Source organism: Mus caroli, unplaced genomic scaffold, assembly GCF_978045245.1.
Source record: "Mus caroli unplaced genomic scaffold, Mus_caroli_1 scaffold_4, whole genome shotgun sequence".
In the NCBI taxonomy this organism is placed as follows: domain Eukaryota; kingdom Metazoa; phylum Chordata; class Mammalia; order Rodentia; family Muridae; genus Mus; species Mus caroli.
The window spans coordinates 120208194-120229546 of NW_028227259.1; the positions used below are offsets into that span (position 1 = coordinate 120208194).

Below are 21353 nucleotides of genomic sequence, written 5' to 3' on the forward strand. Positions count from 1 at the left end.
CGTCAGTAAGCCTTCAATCCTATCTCTTGGGGTTTTTTTGTTTTTGGTTTTTTTGGTTTTTTTGTTTTCTGTTTTTCGAGACAGGGTTTCTCTGTGTAGCCCTGGCTGTCCTGGAACTCACTTTGTAGACCAGGCTGGCCTCGAACTCAGAAATCCACCTGCTTCTGCCTCCCGAGTGCTGGGATTAAAGGAAGGTGTGTGCCACCATGCCCGGCTCCTATCTCTTTTTCCAACCTCCAGGGAAGGGAAGAGAGGCTGAGGCTGAGCTAATGTTATTTCCTCATGCCAACAGTTATGAAACCCCTGCAACCGTTCAAAGAGGCAGGGTTTGAGAATCTTCTAGATTTCCAACAGCCTGTGCCTGGAGGAGGTTGCACACAGAGAGGCAGGGAGGCTCCCACACGGGATGCTTATGAGTACTCCTTAATGATGGACTCCATCGCAAATAAGTACACATTAGTGCTTCTGTGAGTTCTAAGAGTCAGCTACACACATGGGCGGGGTCTGAAGAGGGGCCCTGGAACTCTGATTCCTAGGTGTTAGAAAGTCACATTTAATCTGAGGCTTACCTCCTGATTGGGGGTTGGGGGGAGAGGGTGAGGCGGTATCTGAATGGCAGGGCACCCAGCTGGTGTTTGCTGAGAACTTCTCATTGTGTGGGATATTCTACCAACCTACATCTGATTACAGAAGTGCACAGCTTTGAACATATTAAAAAAGAGAGAGAGAAGGAAAACATGTTTTTATCTCCTCTGCAAGGCATGTAAACAGTCTGGCTCTATGGCACACACCCATGGGTGAGAATGTTTTTTCATTAAGTAAAAACTGTAAGACGGTAGTTCTGTGATGTTAGAATATTTCGGATTAATCTCCTGTGAGATACTGCATTATTAATTAATTAATTTATTTATTTATTTATTATATGTAAGTGCACTGTAGCTGTCCTCAGACACACCAGAAGAGGGCATCAGATCTCATTACAGATGGTTGTGAGCCACCATGTGGTTGCTGGGATTTGAACTCAGGACCTTCAGAAGAGCAGTCAGTGCTCTTAACCACTGAGCCATCTCTCCAGCCCTGAGATACTGCATATTTTAAGATCACCCCAGGGCTTGTCTGGGACCCAGAGATCTACACTTACAAGTCCCCTGGCTGAATCTGTCTGAGTGCTCAGGGTGCTTTGAAAAACAGGACCACCAAGAACAGCCAAACCTTGCTTGAATCTTCAAGGTGATTAGGAGCAAGCTCCACCCTGAAGACACAGTGTCCTGGGCAGGAATATACATATGTTCAGGATGAGGAAAACCACCTTACTCATCTCTACGACTTTCCCGGCCCCTCGAGGGCAGAAAAGTCTCTGACTTTGAGAGACTTCAAGTTTCTGATGCTGTTTGGAGCAGCACCATCTGACAAGAAGACATTGTTCTGTGCAAAATAATGAATATTTGCATTATCCTCATATCTTCTGAATTTGATGACATGAAACCACTCCCCCAGCACCATGTGACTTGCTTAGGTGGTCTGCAGAATTGGATGAGAGCTTTGTGTGAGTTTGGTTAGAGACTATTGTGATTTGGGACTGTTTAAAGATAAACAATAGACATCGGCCATTTGAGTTCTATTCTCTGTCTTGATTATTATTTGAGAATTAAAAACTAGCTATTTTATTACTACTACTAGATAATATTTTTCAGTGCTTGGGACCAAACCTTGGCTCTCAGTCACACCAAGCTGGCATTTTATTACTGAGCTATATTAATTAAAAACTTTTTCGAGATTAATATTCTTTTAGTACTTTATTTGTCTTTTAAAGATTTATTTTCTGTATATGAGTACACTCTAGCTGTCTTCAGACACACCAGAAGAGGGCGTCAGATCCCATTACAGATGGTTGTGAGCCACCTTGTGGTTGCTGGGAATTGAACTCAGGACCTCTGGAAGAGCAGTCGGTGCTCTTTACCGCTGAGCCATCTCTCCAGCCCCCAGTAATATTTACTTGATTATTTTTATTTATGGATGCGTGTGTATTCGTATGTGAGTTCAGTGTTCTCAGAAGCCAGAGGAGAGCGTCGGGTCTCCTGGAGCTCGAGTTGTGGGTGACCCCAGGTCTGTTTGCTGTGGTTGCTGGGAACTGGACTCAGTCCCTCTGGAAGAGCAGCAAAGGCTCTTAGCCTCTGAGGCACTCTCTCACCCGTTTATCATCAGTTTGTTAGATTTATTTCCTTTCATTTTCTGAACATGGGTATTTTACATGTATATAGGTATCTGTCTTGTGCACATGCTTGGTGCCCTTGGAGACTGGAAGAGGGCCTCGGATCCCCGTGACCAGAGTTACAAACAGTAGAGCCACCTGATGTGGGTGCTGGGAATTGAACCCAGGTCCTCCGAATGAACAGCCAGTGGGCTTAGCCACTGAGCTATCTCTGCAGCTCTCCCTTGTTTTATTTTGTTTTGAGAAAGGGTCTCTCTATTTAGTCCTGACAGTCCTGTAGACTCTGTCTACATAGAAACCAGACTCCTGAGCTGGAGAGATGGCTCAGCGGTTAAGAGCACTATCTGCTCTTCTGAAGGTCCTGAGTTCAAATCCCACATGGTGGCTCACAAAATAACGAGATCTGGCACTCTCTTCTGGAGTTTCTGAAGACAGCTACAGTGTGCTTATAATAATAAATAAATCTTTTTTAAAAAGAAAAAGAAACCAGGTTCCTACCTCTGCCTCCTCCTGAGTACTGGGATGAAAGGTGTGTGCCACCATGCCCTTGGTTTTGTTTGTTTGTTTGAAAGGCAAATACAAACATTTTTTTTTTTAAATCAGTCCTTTTCTTTAGAGAGGAGTTTTGAACTAAACTCAGAAAGTTCCCACGTTTGTGACTTTTGCCTCACCCAGGCCTGTTGTTTTGTTCATTCAGATTTCCTCGCCCTTCCATGAAGTCCTTTCGGACTCCCAAGTTGTCACAACAGAGCCTGCTGTGGGGACACATGCTAGCCCGTAACCCTATTCCCCTCCTTGGCATTATTTCCTTAGAGCAAACTAGGACAGCGAGCTTGCTGAGGTAAAGGAAAACTGACCACCCTGCTAAGGGCCACTCTTCGTGTGCCTTGGACTTTGGAGGAGGAAGGATGCCAGGGTCGCGCCACCAGGCTTCTCTTAAACACTGGGATCAGGGACAGAGTTCAGAGCTGAAAAATTGCAGATGGGCTCACATCTGATTTATCCAGTTGAAATCCTCTAAATGTTCGTTGGATGACAATATCTTTAAACCTTCCCAACCCGTGCTTTAATAGTTCTACTATGCAATTTAATTCTTCCAAAGTAGGGCTGGGATATTTTATCTCAAAGGATTACAGAGAAATTGGCTCTGCTATTCAGCTTATTGGGAGATGTAATTGATTTCTATTCTCTCTTTCTCTCTCTCTCTCTCTCTCTCTCTCTCTCTCTCACTCACACACACACACACACACACACACACACACAAAGAACAAATATTAAAATATTAATTTATTTGTGTCAGGGTCTTAGTACATAGAGTAGGCTGACCATCATTCTTGCGAAATGCTATAGATCATTTGAGTTTCTCCATGGGATCCTAACTCTGGGAACCCTCTTTGGTTTTCTTTGATAACTTGGAGAGAAATGTAGCTAGAAGGGCTCTGAACTTATAGCTAGGAAGACAATTCTAGCTTCTTTTGCAGCTGGGGATAAAAGAGGTCTGGGAACTTAACAGCTGGCTCAGATGGTCTGTGTGTTAGCTCGAGGTTTTATTTTGAGACAAGGTCTCACTATGCAGCTCAGGAACTTGATACGTAGTACAGGCTGTCCTTGAACTCACAGAGCTGGGCTTCAGCACTCTGACTGCTGGGATTACAGGTAGACATTACCAGGTCCGAACTAGGATTTGAATCCTGGTAAAAACCTGGGGCCTAAAGCCATGCTCTAACCACTGTGAGACACTACTCCGAGGAAGACAGAATGGAGAGGTAGCCTCCAATTCATAATTCATATTTGTACTAGGAAAGCCTTAACCATAAGTCTGCACACACCAATACCTTGTCACAACTGGAGACATTTGTATTATGAATAGCGGATGTCCTTATGCCATAACTTCTGGGTTTCTTGGTCAAGAAAAACTTGCGTGATATTTTAGGGAAAACACCTTATTTTTTAAAATGTGTGCATGTGTGTCTCTGTGTGTGCATGTGTGTAATACAGCAGGTGCTAGTGGATGCCAGAGGCATCAGATGCTCCTGGCGCTGGAGTTACAGGCAGTTGTGAGCCACAAGGTTCCCTTGTGGGTCCTGGGAACCTAACTCAGTTCCTGGCTGAGGGCAGGAAGCACTCATCACCACTGAATGTTCTTGCCAGCCCTGACAATCTTATGTTCGAAAGCTAAATGTTTACCTCAGAATGCCACGGTGACAGGTTCCAATCTGCAGGTGTGGTTATTATTTTATGCTTGGGTTTTGACCCTTATTTTGGGTTTAAACAGTGTGATGGTTTGTATGTGCTTGGCCCAGAGGTTGGCATGATTAGAAGGTGTGGCCCTGTTGGAGTAGGTGTGTCACTGTGGGTATGGGCTTTAAGACCTTCATCCTAGCTTCTTGGAAGTCAGTCTTCCACTAGCAGCCTTCAGATAAAGATGTAGAACTCTCAGCTCCTCCTGCACTCCTCATGCCTGCTTGGATGCTGCCATGCCCCCACCTTGATGATAATGGACTGAACCTCTGAACCTGTAAGCCAGCCCCAGTTAAATGTCCTTATAAGAGTTGCCTTGGTCATGGTGTCTGTTCACAGCAGTCAAACCCTAACTAAGACAAACAGTATAGTTGTCAACATCTAAATTGGATTTCTAATACCTTTTAAAAATGGGATCAATGTCTGGAGGGTTGGTTGCTCCCTTTAGAAGGGTTCACCACTATCATCCTTTCCCGTCCCACCCCCTTACTGTTTCCTAACCAGGGCACTACATTTGGGTATGTTCTCTGCCTGACCCTGACATCTGTAAGCTTTGGCCCTGTCTCATTACAAACCTCACAGTGCTGTCACCCCCATGAATGAATGCTGGAGTTGACTGTAAAGCCAGAAGCGTTGATATCTGTCACTGGGCATCCCAGAAAAGGAGACACTGACAGACAGGTAGTGTGAGGTCATAGTGCAGAGACAGAGACACAGCTCAGTGCTTGCTGTGTGAGCATGATTTCAGATCTCCTACACCAACACTAGAGCCAGGTATGGAAGTATAAGTCAGTCATTCCAGGGCTGAGGCTTCAGTGTCTGGATTCTTTGAGAGACTCTATGTCAAACAATAAGGTGGAGAGGTGGGCTGGAGAGATGGCTCAGCGGCGAAGAGCACTGACTGCTCTTTCGAAGGTCCTGAGTTCAAATCCCAGCAACCACATGGTGGCTCACAACCATCCTTAGTGAGATCTAACGCCCTCTTCTGGTGCATCTGAAGACAGCTAAAGTGTACTTAGATATAATAATAAATAAATCTTAAAAAAAAAAAGGTGGAGAGGTGATGATCCTACCATCAACCCCTGAGTTCCACGTGACCTGCAGAAGTGACTCCATCTGCACACACAGATACATACATGTGAAGTCCGTGTGCTTGTACGCACACACACACACACACACACACATACACATGAACACACACGCATGTATGCACACATAAACACAAGTCCAGTACAAAGAACTGCAATGAAATACTATCTTTTCTGCCAGCCATCTGTAAAACTTTAGACACATTACTTTGCTTCTTTGAGCCTCCACCTCCTTCTCTGTAACACAGTACATTCTCTCCTCTTGAGTTGTGTGGAGTGGTTATGCAAGCTAGCCATGTGAGCACTCTGAATGTCACCTGGTGTGTGACAGAATCTGTGCCGGTGACATTGTGAGTCTCATATTGCTGTCACTATAACCCACCTAGCTCTAAAGTCTGAGCTGGGCACTTTGTGTTTTCCTTAGAAAGGAAACCAAGACTGGCTTGTTCCTTCCCCCAGGACACTGTCTTTTGAGCTTGGCTCATGAGTACACAGACCTGAACCTTCTTCAGTGGACTCTTAACAACCCAGTCCCCTCCTGCCACAAGAGTGACCATAACTTTAGTAAGGGATCTGCATGTCCAATGCATTAAGAAGCAGCCACTAAGCTGCACCCTTTCTCTGTCACCTACTTAATGTGAACCGCAGCTGGGGGAACTGAAGGCTAATAAATTTAAACAATTGTTCTGGGGTAAGTGGGAACCTAGGCCCAGGTAGTTTGGTACCAAGCCTGTGCTATTTACTAATGCTTCATATTTCCTTACACACACACACACACACACACACACACACACACTTTCACTCACATGCATGCACATATGCACACATACATACACGTGCACACACATACATGTACACACACATTTGCACACACATACATGTACACATACACCTATACACATACACATACAACATATACATACAACATACACACATGTGCACACACACTCATGCACACACACATGCACACAATGTACCCTCATACATACATATATACATACATGCATACGCATGTACACACAAACATACATGCACACATACACGATTATACATATGTGTGCACACACATACCCACACACATATACACATGCATACATTCATACCCACACACCCACACATATACACATGCACGTGCACCTACACACATAAACAACCTACACAACGTGCACACACATGCACACACACATGCACACACACATGCACACAATGCACCCACACACATATACACACATGCACACCCATGCATACACACACGCACAGACACACTCATGCATGCACACTCATGCTCTCTCACACATACATACGCACACACATGCACAGTCTTCTTAAGAATGAAGTCAGGCATGTTCGCATCTGTTCTCCAGTATTCTCATTGTCCCCCTTTCCAGGATGACATTTCTGCATTTCACTGAACTTGGTGACCCCAGCGTCATCTAAACCAATTCTGAGTTCCCTTTGTTCTTGGACACTGTCACCTGTTTCCCCCTCGGGACACTTTCTGTTAGGACCTGGGCTCTCCCATGTCTGCCTGGTCCTCATCTCTTGTGGATCTGGTTTATCCCATAGGAAGCTGTTCCCCTGTGACATCACTTCCTCTCAGTTGTCAAGGCTGGGCCGGCTATAGCCAGATTAAGGACCTGACCTCTTCCCTTCTCCACCACAAAAAGGTTGGTGTTCTCAGCCTCAGGGGCAGAGTGCTTCGGTCCAGGATGGAGGACGCATTAGTTACCCAGGAAGAAAAGCTATAAGATTCTCAGCACAATGGATTTAGGCTTCTCATTTCTGGGCCTGGGCTGTGTGCCATGTGGCCTTTTCCTTTGTCAGAAAATGGCCTTGATTCTGTTGGGAAAAGTTCACTGCAGCTTATTAGAGAAGTCAGAAAAAAATATGTCCAAATCCAGAGAGAAACATCACCGTCCCTCTCCCTTTGAGAGGAGGGCTCATGGGTAATCGCAAAGCACATGGCTCTTCCGCCCTTGAGCTGAGAATTCGATGAGCCCAATGCAAAGTCACGCAGGATATAATTTTACAGACAAGTGGTGAGGTAGTGAGACGGTTATTAGAACGATCCTGGATGTCCCATGTGTACCTTCACATCTCCTACCCTCTGACAGCCAGGTGGGACCGTGTGACAGGCTTCTGTCACCTAATTGTGAGCCTAAGTGGGATTCGCTCAGGCAATAGGAAGTCCTATAGTTCTCTGATCTTCCCTACTCCCTGCCTTAGCCTGACGTCACTTCCTGCTCTAGAAATGAAGGTTGGAGAGGCATAGCCCACAGATAAAAATACCCATTTCTGTAAATAAGATTTTACCAGGACACAGCCACAGCGATTGTCCCCACACACTCTGTGGCTGCAGCTGTGTCCTGGTGGCAGAGCTAAGTATTTGTGGTGAGAGAGACCATGTGGCCTGCGAGGTCCAGAATATTTACCACCGTGCCAGAGTGATCCAGTTGCAGCGTGTGAGGACAGGCCCTGGTGCCTCAGATCGAGGACCGCCCGGTACACTTTACTGGGGAGATTTGCTGATGAAACTTTGCTTCTGGGCGTACAAGAACAGTTGGGTTCCTACAGCTTGGGTCAGAACGAAGGGGACGGTAACTCCATCCTTGTTGGAATGTCCCTAGTTCATCTTCAGAGGGCATTGAAGGGTCAGATGTACCCCTCGGGCCCGGGTCTGATCGTCAACTTTCATATTCTACTTTAATGGTTTTGTGTATATGTGGAAACTAAGCAGGAAAAATTGGTTAGGGTCATTCTGCAGATAAACATGTCAGTTATGACTCAAGATGGGTACAGTCATGTCAAGTTCTTCTCTAGATAGGACTGCTATAATACAGCTGAGTTATTGATAGTCTGGGTCTCAGAGTGCCTGTGTGGGAGAGAGAGAGAGAGAGACCTTGAATATGCCCTGCATGGTCTGTGTAACAAGAAATATGAAGACCCTGCCCTTTTTTTTTTTTAAATTCTCAAAGCCTGTATTAACCTATCTTAACGGATCCATTCAGGAAAAGCTCCCCCCACCCAAAACAGGGTTTCTCTGTGTAGCCCTGGCTGTCCTGGAACTCACTCTGTAGACCAGGCTGGCCTCAAACTCAGAAATCCACCTGCCTCTTCCTCCCAAGGAGAAAAGCTCTTACTAGCAGGAGGGGTTCGGGGCACCCACTTACTTCCTGGAGAAGTGCACCGCACAGGAGACGCCGATGATAACGAGGCCGATGATGATGGAGGCAATGGCCACCCACTTGGCGTTCCGCCCCAGCCTCCTGGCTCCTTCATAGTCTCCATCATTGTAGCTGTTCAGAGACTGGGGGACACAAAGGAAGAGCCGGTGACCACAGACACTCTATACAGAAAGGCATGAGCCTTCTCAGGCTGTCTTGATAGAATACTTCTTCTTCTTCTTTTTTTTTTTTTTAAGATTTATTTATTTTATGTATGTGAGTACACTGTTACAGTCTTCAGGCACACCAGGATAGGTCATCGGATCCCATTACAGATGGTTGTAAACCACCATGTGTTGCTGGGAATTGAACTCAGGACCTCTGGAAGAGCAGTCAGTACTCTCAACCACTGAACCATCTCTCTAGCCCCATAGAGCCACTTTTTTTTTTTTAAGTCAGGGTTTCTCTGTGTAGCCCTGGCTGTCCTGGAATTCACTCTGTAGACCAGGCTGGCCTTGAACTCAGAAATCTGCCTGCCTCTGCCTCCCAAGTGCTGGGATTAAAGGCATGCGCCACCACTGCCGGGCTAGAACCACTCTTAAGGAGCCACTGGAGACTGTTCATCTCAGTGTCAGGCTGTCGAGAAAGCATTGTGATCATCTGTCCCCAGGAAGCCTTTCCTCAGCCCAAGGCTTCTGTATTTCCTACTTACCCCACCCCCACCCCTCCCCCACCCCCCCATACAGAGACTGTATGAGTGGTGATGTTGGCCTCTCTCATTTAGCCCAGTATATCGGCTTCCATGGCCACACTTGCCAAGTGGAAGATACTTAATGCATATCTAACCCTGCAGATACATATCTGCAGACATGCCCTGTCAAGACATGCAGGACATGGCCCTGTCAAGCAGTCATTGCAAAGTATGTCCCACAGCCCAGGCCAGCCCAGGCCCTGCTTTTGCATAGCTCATTTGGATCAGACACAAACTCATTTGTTTGTAATTGCTTGTGACTGCTTTTGTGCTACAGTGACAGTGTTAGGGACCTGGGACAAAGGTTATAGTGTTTGTCTATCTGCTGGTTGGTTATTTACAGAAAACATTAAGAACTTTGGCTCAATTATTCTTCTCTATGCCGAAGTCAGTGCTCTTAACCACTCTTTTTTTTTTTTTTTTTTTTTTTTTTTTTTTTTTGTGGTTTTTCGAGACAGTGTTTCTCTGTGTAGCTCTGGTTGTCCTGGAACTCACTCGAGACCAGGCTGACCTCGAACTCAGAAATCCGCCTGCTTCTGCCTCCGCCTCCCAAGTGTTGAGTGCACCACCACTGCCCGGCACACTCTTAACCGCTGAGCCATCTCTCCAGCCCTGCCAAGACTGTCTTTTAACTGGAACACCCAGATGTAGTTTCTCAGACTGTTAAAATGTTGCAACAATGAGAAAAGCTACCCAGGGAGCCTTGGCCCTTCTCCTTTAATCCCCCAAGAACCACCTAAGATTGGGGGTGGGGGTGGGGCTGCAGAGGCAGAGAGGCCTGGGATCAGCACTTCAGGTTAGTCCTTGGTTCTGGCCAGCTCTGGCCCACCTGGGATAGTCGAGAAAGCGCAAGATCTATCTCATCTCATGGGTCAGATTCTATTTGAGCAGCTGGGATAGGTACAGGAGCAGCCAACCTTTCCAAGGCTCATTGTCCCTGTCTGAGGGTTGGAGGTAGTAGTGGAAGCAGCTTCACACAGAGGATTCAAGGAATTAACACGTGAATTGGACACTGCTTTTCCTGTGAATTGGCTGCAACCCCAGCCTCCTCTGGTATTGTAACCGTGGGGTCTTTGGGTGTGCCAGGGCGTGATCCTGAAGACCCAGGTTCAGACAGGTGTTTTAGATTCTTCACAGTCAAAGTCACTGCAAGGAGCATTAGGAATCCAAATTCCGACCTTGTGAGCTCGCTTAGAGTTAGGAAGATTCAGACCATCCACCCCTGACAGACAAATTATCATTCTTTTGTGTGTCCTTGGAAAATGTCTTAGAGATCAGCAGTCATGAAGACTTGAGCAAGAAGAGGAAACATAATGAGATCCTCAAACAGGGTTAACTCTTGACTGTCTGGGCAAGAAAATCTTTTGCTCTCCAATAGCAGTGACCAAATAAGTAGGGAGGATAACCAGCCTGGGTCACACTGGAAGGCAAACCTATCGTCAGGGCATCGCCTGTGGGCTCAGGAAAGAGTGGGTCAGGGCTCAGGAGAGAGATGAGGGTTCAGGGGAGAGATGGGGGCTTAGGAGAGAGTGAGGGCTCAGGGGAGAGATGGGGGCTCAGGGGAGAGATGGGGGCTCAGAGGAGATATGGGGGTTCAGGGTAGAGATGGGGGCTTAGGAGAGAGATGGGGGCTCAGGGGAGAGATGAGGAGCTCAGGGGAGAGATGGGGGCTCAGGGGAGAGATGGGGTCTCTGGGCTATTTGGCTTGTTTGGGGCAGGTCAGCAAAGCCACAATGACCAACCCGCTAAGGGGTTTGAGTACAAGCTATGGATACATCCTTCCACACCATCAGAACAGCCTGGCACCCTGTGTGTAACTCTCCTCCTCCTTGGGTACCACCCTCTCCCCAAGATTCATGAGAGAGATCCTGAAGGTTTGAGACTGTTAAAAAAAAAAAAAAAAAAAAAAAAACCTCTTTCAGTGCCAAGGAGAATTTTCTTCTCTGTATATAGGACTTAGCTCTGACTTCGTTTCCCCTCCTGCCTCTTGGAGAAGGGCCCTCCCTGGTAAGACTGCTAGGTGAACATAAAGATATTGGGCAGGGATCAGGGCAGAAGAGACTCAAGATTCCAGACTAAGGGACTTCTGCTATGGTGGTGGGGGTGGGGGTGGGGGTGGGGCCAGCCTAAGGGTCGTGAAAGAGTTACTTTGTTCATAGCTGGGACAAAGCACCCGACAGACAGCTTCAAGGAGGAGGAGGGGTTTACTGTCTGCCTGAGGCTGCAAGAGATCCGGGGTGATTAGCTTGTTCACATTAGGACAAGGATCAGAAACAGAGAGAAAGGGATCAGGAACCAGAGGTGGAGCAGAGGCCCTCTGAGTCCCGTCTCTAATGGCCTACCTCTGTACAAGTTGGACCCTTGTACTCCAAGTGTCCCCAACCTCCTCAGAGAGCAAGGGGTGGGGGTCACCGAGTGCTGGACACTCCCATCTAGACATTTAACAGTGGGAGCTGGGGACGGTGGGAGGGATCCTAGGGCCCACTCCAGTGCGGTGATGCGGCTCAGGGACTCAGACATTTTGGCAAGTGCTTCCTACCCTGGCTGTAGTGTCATTCTCAGGGGCTCTTGGCAGATGGGACAGATCAAAGTTGTAGAAACGGGTGTTAGAGAAAAATGCATGGTTTATAAATCTTTTTCTTCCAAAGAGCTCAGAGTGCAAATGGCGCCCCTCTGGTCTGAAGGGACGAAGAAGGATCCTGGATGGCTTCAGATAACTAAGATCTTGGAGCAGATTCTTTCCTTCAAGCAATGGTCGTGTGGATTGAACTCAGGTTATCAGGCCTGGTGACAAGTGCTTTTACCTGCTCAGCCACCTTGCTGCCCTGGTTTATATCATCTTAAAATTTTTAAAAATTATGAATGCAATTTGGATACATGCCAATCACGTAAACGCTACAGAAACAAACAGAACATAAAAAACGTCATTTAATCTTATATCTCAGTGTTAAGTAGATTGGTATGTCTTTTAGATGCTTCACCCACAAATCCTGTGGAAATAGTCCTGACACTCCTCCAGCTTCCACTTAGACTGATGTTGGGAGAAAGAAATTTGCACCCTGAGATAAAGCCAGAGTAATATGTCTGCATGTCTAATCCTGGTCCTTCACATGTGACTGCCTCACAAATGCGAGGCAAAGATTCCTAGAATCTTTGTAAAGACAGCTTCATATTCCCTCTGGCAAGGTTGGTGGCACAGCACAGGCTACAGGGGGAGCACAGCACAGGCTACAGGGGGAGCATAGCACAGGCTACAGGGGGAGCACGGCACAGGCTACAGGGGGAGCACAGCACAGGCTACAGGGGGAGCACGGCACAGGCTACAGGGGGAGCACAGCACAGGCTACAGGGGGAGCATAGCACAGGCTACAGGGGGAGCACAGCACAGGCTACAGGGGGAGCACGGCACAGGCTACAGGGGGAGCACAGCACAGGCTACAGGGGGAGCACGGCACAGGCTACAGGGGGAGCACGGCACAGGCTACAGGGGGAGCACAGCACAGGCTACAGGGGGAGCACGGCACAGGCTACAGGGGGAGCACGGCACAGGCTACAGGGGGAGCATAGCACAGGCTACAGGGGGAGCACGGCACAGGCTACAGGGGGAGCACGGCACAGGCTACAGGGGGAGCATAGCACAGGCTACAGGGGGAGCATAGCACAGGCTACAGGGGGAGCACGGCACAGGCTACAGGGGGAGCACGGCACAGGCTACAGGGGGAGCACGGCACAGGCTACAGGGGGAGCATAGCACAGGCTACAGGGGGAGCACAGCACAGGCTACAGGGGGAGCACAGCACAGGCTACAGGGGGAGCACAGCACAGGCTACAGGTTAAAGAGGGAGCACAGCACAGGCTGCAGAGGGGATGTTTTGTTCTTACTATGAACAGCCTGCTGTAAATCCTGGGAGACTTAGCAGATGTATCGCTTGATATTTCCTCTAGACACCAGTCTTGTGCTTTTCATTTGGCTAGTTGGTAGAACCTTTCGAACTTGGACTTCTTTGGATTTCTTTCTAAGTAAATCCAATCAAATCCTTTCCTTCTCTGCTCTCTCTCTCTCTCTCTTTCCTTCCTTCTTCTCTTCTCTTCTCTTCTCTTCTCTTCTCTTCTCTTCTCTTTTCTTTTCTTTTCTTTTCTTTTCTTTTCTTTTCTTTTTCTGAGACAGGGTTTCTCTATATAGCCCTGGCTGTCCTGGAACTCACTTTGTAGACCAGGCTGGCCTCGAATTCAGAAATCTGCCTGCCTCTGCCTCCTGAGTGCTGGGATTAAAGGCGTGCACCACCATGCCCAGCTTGCTTTTTCTTTCTTATCCCCCCTTTTATAAAGGTTTTGGCTCCTGTTATAGTTCTGGAATGTTCCCAGTGGGCCATGTGCTTCATTCAGGCTTGGTGGTGGAACATTCAAGAGGTGGGGTTGGGAGGGTCAGGTAAGTGGGGCTATGTCCTTGAAGGGACTCATAGCATCTTTATCTCTCTCCTCCAATCTCTCTCTCTCTGTCTGTCTCTGTCTCTCTCCCAGCTTCAGTGAGGGGAGTCACTTCCTCTACCCGTGTTCCTGTCATGATATACTTGTCTCTTCACAACTCAAAAAGCCATAGGACAGAAGGGCCACGCACAGAAACCACTAAATCTCTGAGCTGAGGCGAACCCTTTCTCCCTGTAAGTTGATGGGGGCATTTTGTTATAGTAGGGTGGGAGGCCGGGGGTACAGCTTCTCATCATCCCGGGACAAACGGGAACCACAACAGGCAGCATCCATGGACTTCCTTACTGCGTGACACCGTGTCACACTCTTCTCAGGACTATCTCACTTCAGCTCTCTGAGGTGGGGAGTTGACCACCATGGTGTTACTGATGGGAAGAATGTTAAGGCAAAAGGTTAAGGTATTCGCAAAAAAGTACACAGCTTATTTGGTGTTTCTCTCCGTCTGTCTCTGTCTCTCTATCTCTCTCTGTCTCTGTATCTCTCTCTCTTTCTCTCTCTCTGTATCACATACATAGATATAGGTGTTTGGATATTTTATGTTTTTCTTTGTTCCAAAAATATGACTACTAGTTCCTGCCCGCTACAGGGCGAGCTGACGCTTTTAGCTCTGTCATAGCTCCGTCCTCTGTTTCCATCGTTATTCAAGAGACTGAGTCGTAGTGACAGACTTTCCCACCTTAATGTTGTGTTATCATTGAAACACATTGTTTCTTGATGAAAACTTACTTATTTATTACAAGGGCTTCCTGTGTTACCTAGGCTGGCCTTGAACTCTCGATCCTCCTGTCTCTGTCTCCTGGGGGCTGGAATTAAAGGTATCTACCACCATGCCTGGCTATCTGGTATTATCTATTTATTTATTTAGTGTGCATATGTGTATAAGGGGTTGGTCATGTGTGTGCATGTGTAGGTGTGGCCAGAACATAATCACAAGTGTTGTTCCTCAGGTATCCATCTGTATTAGTCAGGGTTCTCTAGAGTCACAGAACTTATGGATAGTCTCTATATAGTAAAAGAATTTATTGATGACTTACTGTCGGCAGCCCAATTCCCAACAATGGTTCAGTCACAGCTGTGAATGGAAGTCCAAGGATCTAGCAGTTACTCAGTCTCACACAGCAAGCAGGCGAAGGAGCAAGAGCTAGACTCCCTTCTTCCAATGTCCTTATATTGTCTCCAGCAGAAGGTGTAGCCCAGATTAAAGGTGTGTTCCACCACACCTTTAATCCCAGATGAAAGGTGTAGCCCAGATTAAATCTCCTTAAACTCGGAGATTTAATCTTCTGGAATCCATAGCCACTATGTCTCAAGATCTCCATACCAAGATCCAGATAAGGATCTCCAAGCCTCCAGATAAGGGTCACTGGTGAGCCTTCCAATTCTGGATTGTAGTTCATTCCAAATATAGTCAAGTTGACAACCAAGAATAGCCACTACACCATCTTTTTACAGAGACAGGGTCTCTCACTGGCCCGGTGCTAACCATGTAGGCCAGGCTAGTTGGCTGGAGAATTCCAGGGATTCTCTTCTTTGCCTCCCTGTTCACTGTTTCTACACTGATTCTTAGGGAGCCTGGACATAGCATGGAATTTCCCTTTAAGCTACAGATTTCCTCATTTTACAAATGGCTCACTCTTCCCCCTACCTGAGCCCCAAGCCTGAAAAGTGTTGACAAGCCACTCTACGCTAAACGGTCACTTGAGTCTCGTCCATCACAAAACGTGTTAAAAGAGAAGCCTTTAGTGTCCCCCTACCCCAGTGTTTTATTTCCCTCTGGGACACCAATGTACCTTTACCAGAGTACAGAATAAATGCGTTTCCATCACGGTTGTCACCACATGCAGGTCGTGGTCAGGTGCCGTGAACTTGTAAACAGCACACACCCTTCTACAGAAATGTAGGCCAAGGCATCTCTCTGGTGGTAACCTAATGCCGTCATGATCACTGTATAGAGTCACTCTGAGCCTCTTCATGCCTGCCTTCCACAAGAAGACAGGATCCACATATCCAGGGAAGGGAGTTGGTCAGGAACCAGAAGTATTGAGGACCATTTCTATGCTTAGCCAGAAGAAGACTGCAGCAGGGAACAGCAAACCCATCATGCCCTGCAGCAGCCACTCTTGGCTTCCTGTCGGTGGGACATCTCAAGAGACACTAGAATAATGCTATCAGTGTTGGTAGCTGCATCTCAATGCTAGTGGATCTGGTGTCTAGGAATTCCTGACATTTGGTAGCGCATGGTACATCTACCACTCTTTCTTTCCTAAGCCAGGAAAACATGAAGGTCCTTTCCCTCTGCTCTTCAGAGGAGAACTCTTGCTACAACTCATGTGGTGCCTGGATGGTGTAGCATCCTCTATGTGGTTGCTGCCATAGAAACCAGAAGTGAAGCTCTCCAAAGCTGTTTTGTACATTACCCTTTATCGGTTAATTCTAACATTGGCTGAACCTTAGACTTGCTTAGGGGGAGTGTAGTGTGCTTTAAGATATGCCCATGTTCAAGTCTTTAAGGCTATTTAAATCAGGATGTTTAGGGATGGGTGCCAAGGATTTTTGCTTTTTTGCTTTCTTGAGACACAATCCAGGCTAACCTTGAACTCGTGATCTTTCTGCCTCCTGCCACCAGGGTGCTGGGATGACAGGCATGTGCCATCATACTTAGATGTTCAATATGTGTTTTGGAAGTTTCTGAAGTCATTTTGAGGAGTGGTAGATTGACAACCACTGTCTTAGATGGGAATTCATTCATTCATTCATTCATTCACTCACTCATCCAATAACTTTTACCTAAACATCCCCTTGACCGCTCTGGTCCTCATGTAGTTTAGGTTCTGGAGGGGGACAGAGAATAAACAAATAAGTGTGCTGAAAAATGAGAGGATTATAGGATATTATTAAGTCAGGAGAAATGGAGGGAAAAGGAGCTCCAACAGGCAGGGATGTGGACGGACTCAGGCAGGTAGAGAGCTGGAGGGAGGGAGGTCCTGGCTGTAAGGAGAGCCAGGGCAGAGGTGGGGAAGAGCTGTCAGAGGCTGCTTGGGAAACTCAATATGGCTGAAATGTTGGGAGAGAGAAGGAGGCATGTTCACAGTAGTAATACTGCTATAATAACTGTGTATGCTTAGTATTGTGCCAGGCACCGTGGGAGGCACTTAGTGGGGGTAAAAACCAATTTTAACCCACTGTGCCCATCAGAAAGCCAAGGCTCAGAGATGCAAGTAACATGACTTGTGGACGGGGCTTCAAACTTAAGCAAAAGGCACTCCATTGACCAAGCCTTCACCGCAGCTACTGCAGCCAACCTGCCGGAGCCTAAGGGGAATGAATCGACGTACATACCTGACTTGATTCTAACTCAAGACAGTGTTGTCTGCTGGTTAAGGAAAGAAGGAGCAGGGCCTTCTAGGCTGCGCCTCTAATCTTACCATGTCATCAGTTTGTCCGTTCTCTTGTCCTTCACTGCTGTGAAGTTTCTAAACTCGCCCTCAAACAATCCCCCTCCACCACCACCACCACACAACACAAAATATGGAAAGACATGAAGAGGTCGTTTGTGCTTTAGCTGCCTGGTGATGCTGGCTTTAGTGAACCGATTCATGCAAGGTGCTCAGGACAGAGTCTCAGGGCTAGTGGAATGGCTTCAGCTCTCCCACCATTACTGCACTGGTTGACGAAGATGGAAACAGACACCTATGAGTAGGAGTGGGGGTAGTGGGGGAAGGGAGGAGAGGAGGGAGGGGTACTGGGGGAAGGGGAACTTGGGGGGAGGGGGAGGAGGGAGGGGAAGAGGAGGAATGGGGAGGAGGAAGGGCTAGTGAGGGAAGGGGGAGGGAGAGGGGAGGGAGTGGGAGGAGGAAGGGGAAGGAGGGAGGGGGAGAGGACAGAGAGGGCTGTGACCAGATGCAAAGTAAATAAATGAATAAATTAATGAAAAATAAAAAGAAAACTATATGCATATACATATACATATATACACATATAGATATAGTGTGTGTGTGTGTGTGTGTGTGTGTGTATTTGTGAGTATATATATTTGTAAGCGTAAGCGGGCAGGCACATACGGAGATGTGTATGTGGAATTCCAAGGATGTTGGTTCTCACCCACCATCATGTCTTTGAGACAGGGTTTCTTGTTCTCTGCTGTTTATGCTGGCAGCCGGCATGCCTCTGTCTCTCTGTGCTGTGGGAATGCTGGGATGGCACACAGAAGTGTGCTATTGCATCCAGCTTTATGTGCGTTCTCGGAATCTGAATTCAGGTCCTCACGTCCTGCCTGGCGAGCACTTATCCACTGAGCCGTGTCTCCGCAGCTCCAATTATACTTTTAAATAAGATTTGTTTTTATTTTCTGTGCATGAGTGCTTACATGCGCGTTGGCATGTGTACCACGTACGTATCTTATACTCAAAGAGAGCGCCAGATGTCTGTGAACTGGGAGTTACAGACTACATGCTGTGAGCCCATGATGTGGGAGCTGAGAACCAAACCCACAACTTTTTTGTGGGGGTGGGGTGGGGGTTGAGACAGGGTTTCTCTGTATAGCCCTGGCTGGTCCTGGAACTCACTCTGGCCTCGAACTCAGAAATCTGCCTGTTTCTGCCTGCCAAGTGCTGGGATTAAAGGCATGTGCCACCATGGCCACAACTTCCACAAGAGCAGCAAGTGCTCTTGACTGCTGAGCTGTCTCTCCAGCCCCTCCAAGCACACTTTCATGTCCCACATCCCCAGTGTGACTGTGCAGTGGCTTTTCTGGAGAACACCTGCTATCTGATAACGCTAAGCCTGTGAGCACGAAGAGCAGAGACTCGAACCCAGGGCTTTGGGCCAGACAGATGCTCCTGCTGAGCAGTATCCACCTTTTCATAGCTTTTTGTTGCTTGTTTTCTACTGTGAGACACCGTCTCACTAGGTTGTCCGGGCTGGCTTTGAACTTGCCATCTTCCTGTGTCAATTCCCGGAGTAGCTGAGATTAGGAGCCTATGCCACCAGTCCTAGCTTGGAACTCACATTTTAAATATGTATTACTTATATATAATTATGGGCTTAACTCTGATGTTTTTATACATACTCATAATGCCTTTCAATTGTATTCCTTTTTCCCTGTTATATTTTCTTGTCTCCCTAACACTTCTGCTAATTACTCACCTCTTTCTAACTACCCTCTCTTTGCTTCTGCTTTTCTGTTGTGTGTGTGTATGTGTGTGCATTTGTGTGTGTGCATACATGTGTATATGTATGCACATATGTGTGTACATGTGTGCCTGTGTGTATTTGTGTGTGTGTGCATGCATGTGCATGCTTGTGTGTGTAACCTGAGCTTCATCAGATTGTTTATAGGAGCACAGATGGTTTGCATATGGGGACATGGGTGCCTTACCAGTGGCTATACTACTGAAGACAACATCTCTCCCTCTCTATCCACTGTTAACTGTGAGTTAATCCTCAGGAAGGGGTGGGGTCCCATGCATCTCTCCCACGTCTGTCACACTGTGTTGATTGGCTCAGCTCTGCACAGTTAAATTCTAGGATTGTGACTCTCGGCAGCTGTGAGTTTAAGAGCTCAGAGATCCTGCTATGCCTGGAAGTCAGCTCTGCATGCTTCTCCTCGCCCACTTCCTCTGGTTCTTCATTCTCTCTGCCCTTCCCCACTCTCTGTGTCCTGATCCTTGGAGGGGTTGTGTAGTCGTCCCACTGATGGCTGGATGCTTGCAATAATGTATTTTCAATACTTTGACCAATTATGGAGACTCCCCGACTCTTCAAGGCTGTCCCCTGCCCCACATGTGCCCCTCCAGCTTCTTTAAAAACCCATTCCTTTCTATGTGTATAAGTGTTTTGCCTACATGTATGTTATGTGTGTGCCTGGTGCTCAGGGAGGCCATAAGAGGGCATTAGATCCCTGGAACTGATCTTACATATGGTTGTATGCCTCTGCCTCCCGAGTGCTGGGATTAAAGACTTGTACCCACCATTCCTGGCTCCTTCCTAGTCTCTTGTGGAGCCTTTCTCCTGTCTAACTACACTCACCTCTCCTGCATTCTGCTGTAAGGCTAATTCCTCGGCTGGGGACCCTCTTCTATCTCCACGTCTCAGTCTTCTGATATTCGTTCACAGATTCATTTCCTCAGGCTACCCTGCCTCAAGTAGGACTCCTAGCCCCAGGCTAACTCAACCCTGGATTCTGTCTGTCATTTACCTGTTGCCTTTGACTTCTGAGTACCTTGTTCCTGCTAGATGGCTATGAGTGCCAAGGGGCACTGACACACCTTGCCATAATTGTCAAGAGCCTGGCAGAGGGTCTGACAGAGCCTTCCCTTTCATACATATTTCTAGTAAAAAAAAAAATTCAGATAGCCAGTTTTCACTTTCCGGTCTACTGACACGCTGTGTTGGGAAATGAGCTAATGACGCTGTTGATCGCATGCTCCTCCTGTCTGGTCAGCTGATGGTTATAGGTGGGAGTCCTTGTTGGACCCCACAGATGAGACTCTATGGCCGTGGTTCTGAAGTGTTGAATTACATCAGTTTGTTCACTCTTTGGTCTTCTACACTAGGGCTGAGTCAGACCGATCCTACTGCCTAGGGCCAGGGGACCTTGGTAAGATGGGACCATCTGAGGAAATAGCCAGGCAGAATGAGACCTGAAGAATGGGCTCAGGAGAATCAAGGATGAAGGAGGAAGATGGAGGGAGGGAAAGGAGGAGGAGGAGGTAGGCACTGATGATCAGGCTATCTGTCTGCTTTGTGTGACTGTGCATGAGAGTCCTACAGATAGGTCTTCATTTGCATGCTAGGCTTCTTAAAGATGGGAGCTATTTGTCTCTGCTGTGGCTCTGTTTGCTTGTTTATTATCCATTTATTTATGTACTTATTGGGTGGGACTTGAACTCATGACCCCATACACATACAGTGAATGCTTTACCACTGAACTACAGACCTAGCCCTGTTAATGATTTGGGAATTGGAGACTCCTCTCTGAGACCAAAGAAAGGCTAGAGACTGCATAGAAACTACAGCTATAACTTACCACTGGCCTGGAGGCCCAGATTTTGTTTCTAACAGTGAAGGGTACTGTACTATGGAGACTGAACAGACAGGGGGGGGGGGGTTGTGTGTGTGTGTGCTGAGCTAGCCTTCCTGAGTCAGGACCTGTTCTTGAGCAGTCTGTGAAAGTTCTCTGCTATTGAACTGTATCCTAAGCCCTTGGAGTTTGGGTCATTTTAAAGGATCTGTTTGTCTGTCTATCTATCTATCTATCTATCTATCTATCTATCTATCTATCTATCTAGCATATGTGTACCTGCATGAGTTTATGTGCATCACACATGTGCAGGTGCCTTCAGAGGCCAGAGGGGGTCAGATCCCGGGAACTGGAGTTAGGGGTTGTTGTGAGCCACCTGATGTGAGTG

At 47.3% G+C, this 21353-nt stretch overlaps 1 protein-coding gene across 1 annotated transcript in view; it reads right to left on the reverse strand.

The window, feature by feature from the left end:
- Positions 1–8707: 8707 nt before the first annotated feature.
- Tmem233 (transmembrane protein 233) overlaps positions 8708–21353 on the reverse strand; it is a 32017-nt gene continuing 19371 nt past the window's right edge. Inside the window, exon 2 of the mRNA XM_021161757.3 lies at positions 8708–8848. Within this exon, the coding sequence (XP_021017416.2) occupies positions 8708–8848 (141 nt within the window). The remainder of the gene's footprint in view (positions 8849–21353) is intronic.